Below are 8,144 nucleotides of genomic sequence, written 5' to 3'. Positions count from 1 at the left end.
ACAGCAAGAAGGTCCTGGTTCAACTCCCAGCTCTTTGTGTGGAGTCTGCTGCATGTTTTTGTCATCCATGTGTGGCTTTTCTCCAGGCACTTCAGCTTCCTCCCACAGTCCAAAAACATATTCAGAGGTTAACTGATGACTCCAAATTGTCCCTTAGATGTGAGTGTGAGGATGTGTTGCCCTGTGATAGACTGGTGAGCTGTCCAGGGTGAACCCTGCCTTCACCCAGCAGGGACTGGGAGACGCTCCAGTGACCCCAAAGGGAACTCTAGGCAGATTTAGAAGACAAATCTATGTGTCGTGCCAAAACATCTACTGAGCCCATTTTAACCCACTTGTCATTTGCTCTGTGAGGCTGCTGGGACCCTTTGCTCTGCAGCTGCCCATCAGTTATCACCAGTAGTTTGACAAAAAGGACGGCTCACAAAGCTTTGATAAATAACAACCCCATCAGAACTACATGTTCAAATGTGGTGTCAGTGACTAAATGACTAAAAAACAGCCGTTGTTTCCTCCCCCTTTTTAACCCACACATTGAAGATGCAAACATCGTTTCTCAGGAATAAAAATGCAAAGGAGACACAGTCGTTTGAAATTTCAATGTCATTTTTTCAACTTGCAATAAATTAAAATACACAGTTTTCATTATCAGCTCAAATACATTAAATGTGACATGATTGAATGATAAACACAAAGACGTTGAAGGTGAAAGAATCTTAACGGACGCAAACAAGGTGCCTTATAAACATGGAGTTTTTATTTTCATGTTGCTTTTTTTACTGATTCCTTCTGTGCAATTCTCATCAAAACTAGAATAGAAAGACTTTAAATTGAATTGCTGCATGGAGCAACAGCATAGAGCCACAGCTTCGGTGGCAGATTTACTTACGCCAGACCACGGGAAATAGAAGCGTGTCACTGGCTGGTAGGACACTTTTCCTAATGTTACCAGTTGGTAGTTTCTGACAACAAGATAAAGTCAACTGAACATTTGACCACTTTCTCCTTCCTGGGAAGCTAAAGGAGCATCAGCATGGGGGGGGGGGGGGGGGGGTACTCTTAAGCCAGTGGTGGTAGTTTCATGTTTGCCAGTGTCCTGAGAGGCCGGAGTGATGCAGACCTCACCTCATCCATTGATATTTGTCCACACGAGAGCAGTTTCTCAGGTTAACACCTCACCCTTGTGGATGTTCCAGACACCTGTTTGCTCATTCTTCTCCCAGGTTAAGCAGACTTTATCTGTCCCACACTCTGAGTGGTAGGGGGGGCGAGCTTATACCTCAAACCCAGGGCTTGATTCAACCTAGAAGGAAAGGATTGTTTGTCCTTCTGACTGGAAGAGTACTGCAGGGTGGGAGTGTGGTTTGCACACGAGTCTGTGTCGCTTTCATCAACTATGGCAGCAGTTGTTGGGCAGGACACTGATTGACCTGCGGCGTTGGTGACTCTGAGTACAGAATCCAGGTGAGAGCTCTGGTGTTGGTTGGTGGCGTGCTCTGCTTCATCAGAAGCCTTGAATATGGCAGTAGGCCTCCAGGCTGGAGAACAGGATGTAGAGGAACCACAGCCCAAAGAGCAGCAGGGAGGTGAGAATTTTGCTGACTCGTGGTCCTCCTAGTTCACCACCGAAGGAGGGTCTTCTGCGTACCATCAACACTGCCATAGCAACAAAGGCAAAAATGGTGTAAAGCGTGACAGAGAAGGCCAGGGAACCAGGATCCACCTTGAAGGCAATCCCTTTGACCTCCCAGTACACAGCAGCCACAGACCAGGCCAAACCGATGCCCAAAAACACGTTCACCGCATTGCTTCCGGTCACATTTCCCACAGATGCGTCGGCATACTGGTCCTGAACGGCAGCCACTTTACTGGCAAAAGTATCTATGAAAGAAAGACCAGTAGAAGAGGCGCATTAAAGTTGAGGCTCAGGCTCCCAGCGATTTGACTTAGAACATCATCAGTTAGACAGGAAACCATTTGGAAAAGCGTCACTTGTTTACCTGGAACGGAAGTTCCCAGAGCTACAAAGACCACTGCGGTGACGCCGTCTCTGAGGCCAACCGTGCAGCCAAAGTGGGAAGCCAGGTCTCCGATGACAGCAGTTAACATACCAATGACACAGATGGACACAAGGAAGCAGGCCCAGCCGTTCCAGTACTGAGTGGGGGGGACAAAGGCAAAACAAATCTTCCAGAAAACGCACAATATGTGCATGAAATAGTCGAAACAGTTAGGCGTCTGCTCCTCCGGTCCCTCCTCATCTGCATCACCTGAAGATGACAACAAAAGATGATTGAGGTAGAGCAGCTGCACCTCCATGCATGACTTCTTCACCAGCTGACACGGCTCCAAAGGAACTGTCGTCTGGTCTGCAATGGTTTTTTAATACTTACCAGCACTGACGGTGAGCGCTTCCATGAACTGCTCCTTCCAGGAGTGCGTGCCGATCACTCCAGCCAGGTCGGTGTCTTTGAGGAGTTTGTCCACAGTGCACTGCTCCAAAAAAAAATAAAAAATGCTGATCAGATTGCGTAAATCCACACAGACCCATGCAAACAACAACACAAACAAAAGCAGGCAGATTTGTCGTATTTCATGTTCCCAGTCGGAGTAGCAGCTCTTGGCTCACAGCAGGCTCTGACTCCACACTCAGGCTGCATGGCATGAGGAGACCAGCACTTCGAATCATCACATTTGCTCACAGAAACTCTACCTGGTCTAATACTCCGTTGGGCGTCTGATGCATAAGAAGGAAGCAGGCGGTTATTAAAACTGAAAATGTTCCACTCATTCATTCAGTTATGCTTCACATGAACAGCTTCAGACTTTCTGTTGATGTAGGATCATAGTGTCATTCTGCCCGTGTTCATCCAGCTGTTTTCAAGAGTAAAAGCATTTCTGTGACTAACTCACCTTAAAATCACAGGCCTCCTGTATGATGACCTCCAGCCTGCTGTGCTCCCCCAGAATGGGTTTGCCCATTTCACAGATCCGCCGAGCCTCTGCCTCCTCAGGTGCTGGGGTTCCTGAGGAAGAGCAGAGGCGCTCATTTACGACGTCCGTTGTGGTCGCATGGCTTCAAATACACACACATGCACACACGTGCACACACAAAGCGCCCCATCACAACTGTGGGACAAATATGAAGCATCACTCACTTTAGTGCTTTCATTGTCTTTTTAAAGGAGCCACGTGCAGCACGGTTCTGATTCTATTCTCTACACTTGGACTTTTCAGTCCCAAACCTGTTCTGCCAGAGCGGTTCAGCCTCCAAACAGAGTAACTGTTGAAGGAAACGCAGAAAAAAAACTGCTGCTTTCCTGAGGTTTACCGAGATCTTTGAATCCAAAGGAAATGTTCAAGAATACCTAAGTATTTTTATAAAGGCTCTTGGATTTTTGAAACAAGAAGTGTTTTTTTTTTAAAAAAAAGATAAGATAAGCCTTTGGTATGGTAAATAAATCAATAAAAAGGAGCAACTTTTCATGTGGTGCCACATGAAACTGTTCAGGCAGTTTTTGATATCATAAAATCATGAAAATTGTTTTTGCTGGATTCTTTAGTGCAGCTGAAGTAGCTGCTCAGTTATGAGAAGAAAAGACTGCTGTGACTCAGCGACACCACCAACCAACATTTTCAGAACACTCCAATATCTCCAGCTTTTCTTGAAGAGTATTTAGTGTGAATGTTTTGTTTCATCCTGAAAGGAATGTTTACGGTTCTGAAACCTTTGTCCCTCACGGTAAATTCAGAGTTCAACACGTACTAAGCAGTTGCTCTTTTCTGTTAATCAATAGGGCTGAGGATCATCAACAATATTCCAAATCATATCAATAATAAATATATATGTTTTCAAAATTTTAATTAAAAAAGGTTTAACACAAACGATGTGATCTCGACTAAACAAAGGCAGAACTTTCAAAATGATTCATTTCTTCATTTAAAAAAATAAAGGAAAGCAGTTTTTCTTCTGAAAATAGTTCCAAAACATTTTCAAAGGGAAAAATCAGTTCTTTAACTTGATGAATCTGAATTTATATTTTTAGTACAGATTGATTCAATGATCAATTTTCTGAAACCATCTCTATATTATGTCTTAAAATGCTGCAGGTGGCACCTTTAACCCCCCACCCCCCCAGCATCCAGACAGTCTTACCCTGATTCAGCAGCAGTGCTGTGAAGACAAACGGACAATAAAAACTCTAAGAACGGAACTCTGTCAGGATGTCAGTCTTCATTCCAGTCTACCAGATGAGCCTGACTTTGGTTTGGTTGTGTTACTGCTCTAAAGTGTGCATGCACGTGTGCAGCTTTTGGTGTAAATGTGGGCAAACAGAGGCTTTTGTGTGACACTCTGACACTGACCTGACAGTCCTCGCTTCAGCCACTTGGGGTTTTCCAGCACAATGAAGAAGTTCTCCTGCTTCTCGTACTCCTCCACGTTTATGATGCGCACCTGTAATGTCTGACTGGGCACAGTCAAGCAGACACACAAGCACACTTGTGTCCATAACAGTAAGCTGAGGTCAGTCAATAATTATCAGTAGTTTTACTTTTTTAACTTGTGTGTGACAGGTTAAGGATTACATATTCTGATTTATCAGTGTCTCCACTTTCAAGTCTTGGATAACCTGGAAAACCTTTCCTTGACATTGGAAAAACTATCTTCTGCAGTGCAAACACAACTTTTGCTCCCTGAAAGTTGAATGAGAACCAGATTTGTTATTTTACGGGACAGCTGGAGGTTCCCACACCTAATCTGAGACGTGATCATCTGCAAGTGTCATGTCATTAGCTCATGCATGTCACAGGGTGACCCTTCCTAGAAAGTCCTCCAGCCACCTCAATTATTTCTCTCAGTTTGACTCCACTAGCCATTTGACCTAAAACAATATAAAGACAACAGAAGGCCAAAGTGTTCTTCAGCATCCAGCCACTGCTCTCCACCCCATCGGCCTGGCTTTCTGCATGCACCAGAGCATGTCATGGAGACAAGTTCGGCTGCAGCACAGATTTCCAGAACACACACAGAGGTAGAGCTGGAAGGACTTCAAATGAATCAGGTCTGATTCTGACCCACTGATGGAATGATCCATCCTGAACCATCTCAGGGAAATGTGTTTTTTTTTTAAATGGTACCGAAGATGCATTAAAAAGAAAAAATTAAAGCAGACGACAAGCACAACCCCCCATCCAAACCTTTGGGTTTCCTTGGCAACCTATTGTTTTTAACCACGCAAACATTACTAATATGTTCATATCATATGTCATATAGTTTTAATCAGCTTGAGCCAAAGATCCATGCATTATTCACAATATTCCAGTAAAAACGAGAGCAACAGGGAAAAATCACTTTTCCCTACGAGGAGTTTGTAGCTGGTACTTTATTTTTAGAAAATTCAAGATGGTGGCCTCTTCCTCCGGAGGTCAAAAGTCAACAAAACTTTGACTAAGGGTGTTGTCTTAAGCTGCTGGCATGTGTGTGAAATTTAATGAAGATCGCTCAAACAAAAGTTTTCTTTTCCCATTTTGTGGGAAAATCACCAAATTTGCTACAAAATGGCCACCAAGTGGTGGGTCTTGTGGCCGTCGCATAGTCATTTTTAAACATCCTTTGGATTTCCCCAACACGAGGGTTTTGGTTTTGGTGGTGGAATTTTAAAAATTAAATATTTGTTCACTTTTAATTTCACAAAATTAATTTTTATCAGGTACTAGGTGTGTACAGATAATGGTGAGTTTTTCAGTTTGTGGAGAGGGTGAAGGTTTTGCTCAAAGATGCATTAAGAAAGAAGGATTTAGAAAATACTCTGGTCCTTCAGTCCAGGACTGCTGCAGGACAGTGTAAATCAGGAGGTGGAGACCATAGGAGCTGGTTTCCCAACAAACCTGGTCTGCTCGTTGGTGAACTCCAGCTCCCCTCTGGCTTCCTCGTAGTCCACTCCAGCCCTGGCGCTCCCGTCTTCTGTGTGATACGGCACGGCCACCGTGCCCCTGGAGCCAGAGTTCCTCACCACGGTCACCGGGAGCATGCCGGTGCTCTCGCTCACTCGCAGTACCTGCTGCTTGAAGGTAAAAATTCCTGCATGGTCATCATCCAAGATTGTGATGGTGGCAAGAAGAGGCTCCACTAGTCTGCCCTTGGGTGGAGTTCCAGTCCCTTCAGCTCCTCCTTCCTCCAACCGCAGTTTCTGAAGGCGCACAAAGAAGTGTTCATCCTCTTCAAAAATGTCGTCATCCAAGATGCGTACCTGGGAAGAAAGAGCAGCACTGGATCAAACCCCGGAGGTGCTGACAGTTTTGGATCAGAGGGTCTAATGTGAGACCCACAGCTTCCGCTCTGAGGTTTGCAGAATGTATAACTCACATTAGGAGTACTTAAGTTAAGGAATAGCATGGTGCAAATATAGACTAGTCAATCTCTGATTGGAGAATCACATGTTTGACTCTTCCTTTGCCCTTCCATGAGCTTCAAAGTTTTTTACTTGTCCTGTCTAACAGCTGAGCCAACAGATGAGAGATGAAGGCCTCTTGTGTTGCAAATATTTTACTTTTACAATATGAAACATTTGACACACTAGGTGTATATTTAAATAAACCACCTCTGAATAAAAGTTTGTGGAAATTACAAAAGGGGTTTATTAAAATATACACCTAGTGCGTCAAAGATTCATAACCCCTGTTGTTAAAGTAAAATATGTTCAACACAAGAGGCCTTCAGCTCTCATCTGTCTGCTAAGCTCTTGGACAGGACAAGTAAAAAAAAAAAAGAATTAATCTCTTCTGTAATTTATACTAAACTTTATTTATCTTACTTATTTGTAACAGTTTTTTTGTTGGACCAGACGAGAAAGAAAAGGAGGGAAGAAGAGAGGGATGTTAGAGGAGGGTGATTATAGAAAGGGGGGAGGGGCGTAAGACCATAAAGCATCATAAAGCAACAAGTTGCTGGATGTTTATAATCATTACGGTCACGTTTAGAAGTAATACAAATCTAGAAGAGGCAGGACAGGGGGAGGTGGGAGGCTTGGGAGACCTGGGGGAGGCTCAAAGTGACTTTAGACAAGTCGCTGATTCCTACCCTCCCTAGAGGCCTGCTGGCGCCCTGCACTGCAGCTCTGCTCTCATTGGTGTGTGAATGAAACTAAGACTGTTAGGTGATTTAGCCCTTGAAGGTGGAAACGTGCTAAAGATGCCAAGACAAATGTCCAGACCTGTTGCGACCTTTTAACACGTGAGAAGAAAAAAGGCACTACTGCAGGAAAAGACGGGTCTCAGAATTTACTTAATCCTTTAAACGAAAGATTCTTTCCTGCCATTTTCTAAATGTGATTGGTTCTGTTTGGGGTCACAGGGTTGCTGGAGCCTGTCTAAGCTGCTGCAAAGCAAAGGCTTTGCCCCGGAACACCCTGGTTCCAGGGCCACACAACCACATGCACTCACACTTTGGGACAATTTGCACATGTCAATTAACCTATAAAGCATTTTTTTACACACATGCACAAGGGGAACACGCAAAGTTCACACAGAAAGGACCCAGCTGGGATTTGGACTGGACCATCTCAATGTGAGGCAAGAGTGCTAACCACTACACCACTGTGCAGCCCCTGCATGCCTGCACAGCCGTATATAAAGATGAGTTCATTTCAGGTCAGAGATCTTCTCACCTTGATCTCTTTGCGAGTTTCTCCTGGTTTAAACACAAGCGTTCCCTCGGTGAGCTCATAGTCTGATCCAGCGTTGGCAGACCCGTTTTCAGCGCAGTAGTCCACATAGAAGGTGTCCTGGCCTGTGCCCCCATACAAGACCACACCCAGGGTCAGGGAGCCACAGCTCTCCGTGCACTGATACTGCGCACTTTCAAAACAAATGTGTGCACACGTGTCGCTGTCCTGGCCTGCTGCATGCCGTTTGTGGTCGGCGGCATGTTTCTTTAAGACGTTTCCAGCACCGATGATCATGCGGGTAGCCTGGATGCGGTAGAATGCACGGCTCTTCTTCTTTTGAACCAGAGCAGAGTAGTTGGCCATCTCGATCAGTTGGTCCAGGTCTTTGTCTGGGTGTTTCTCCTTCAGGTCCTTCAGGATACGTACCACCTGTTCAAACAGGAGTCTGTTAAAATGACATGCTCGGAGAAAATAAAT

General features: G+C 44.7%; 1 protein-coding gene across 6 annotated transcripts in view; it reads right to left on the bottom strand.

The window, feature by feature from the left end:
- Window positions 1–587: 587 nt before the first annotated feature.
- Window positions 588–8,144, bottom strand: part of slc8a2a (solute carrier family 8 member 2a) — a 33,978-nt gene continuing 26,421 nt past the window's right edge. For 2 of the 6 annotated variants that reach the window (XM_020708624.3, XM_020708623.3), the window contains 9 exons: window positions 7,668–8,096; window positions 5,890–6,251; window positions 4,366–4,469; window positions 4,157–4,174; window positions 2,914–3,026; window positions 2,714–2,737; window positions 2,394–2,493; window positions 2,001–2,270; window positions 736–1,881 (listed from right to left, as the gene is read on the bottom strand). In XM_020708624.3, the coding sequence (XP_020564283.1) occupies window positions 1,505–1,881; window positions 2,001–2,270; window positions 2,394–2,493; window positions 2,714–2,737; window positions 2,914–3,026; window positions 4,157–4,174; window positions 4,366–4,469; window positions 5,890–6,251; window positions 7,668–8,096 (1,797 nt within the window). In that variant the 3' untranslated portion in view covers window positions 736–1,504. Of the gene's footprint in view, window positions 1,882–2,000; window positions 2,271–2,393; window positions 2,494–2,713; window positions 2,738–2,913; window positions 3,027–4,156; window positions 4,175–4,365; window positions 4,470–5,889; window positions 6,252–7,667; window positions 8,097–8,144 lie in introns of all 6 variants that reach the window. The other 4 variants (XM_078931078.1, XM_011483107.4, XM_078931077.1 and 1 more) reach the window with 3 other exon arrangements.

Source organism: Oryzias latipes, chromosome 14, assembly GCF_053564925.1.
Source record: "Oryzias latipes strain Hd-rR chromosome 14, Olatipes_Hd-rR_3.1".
NCBI lineage: Eukaryota > Metazoa > Chordata > Actinopteri > Beloniformes > Adrianichthyidae > Oryzias > Oryzias latipes.
This window is presented reverse-complemented; position numbering and strand designations above follow the sequence as displayed.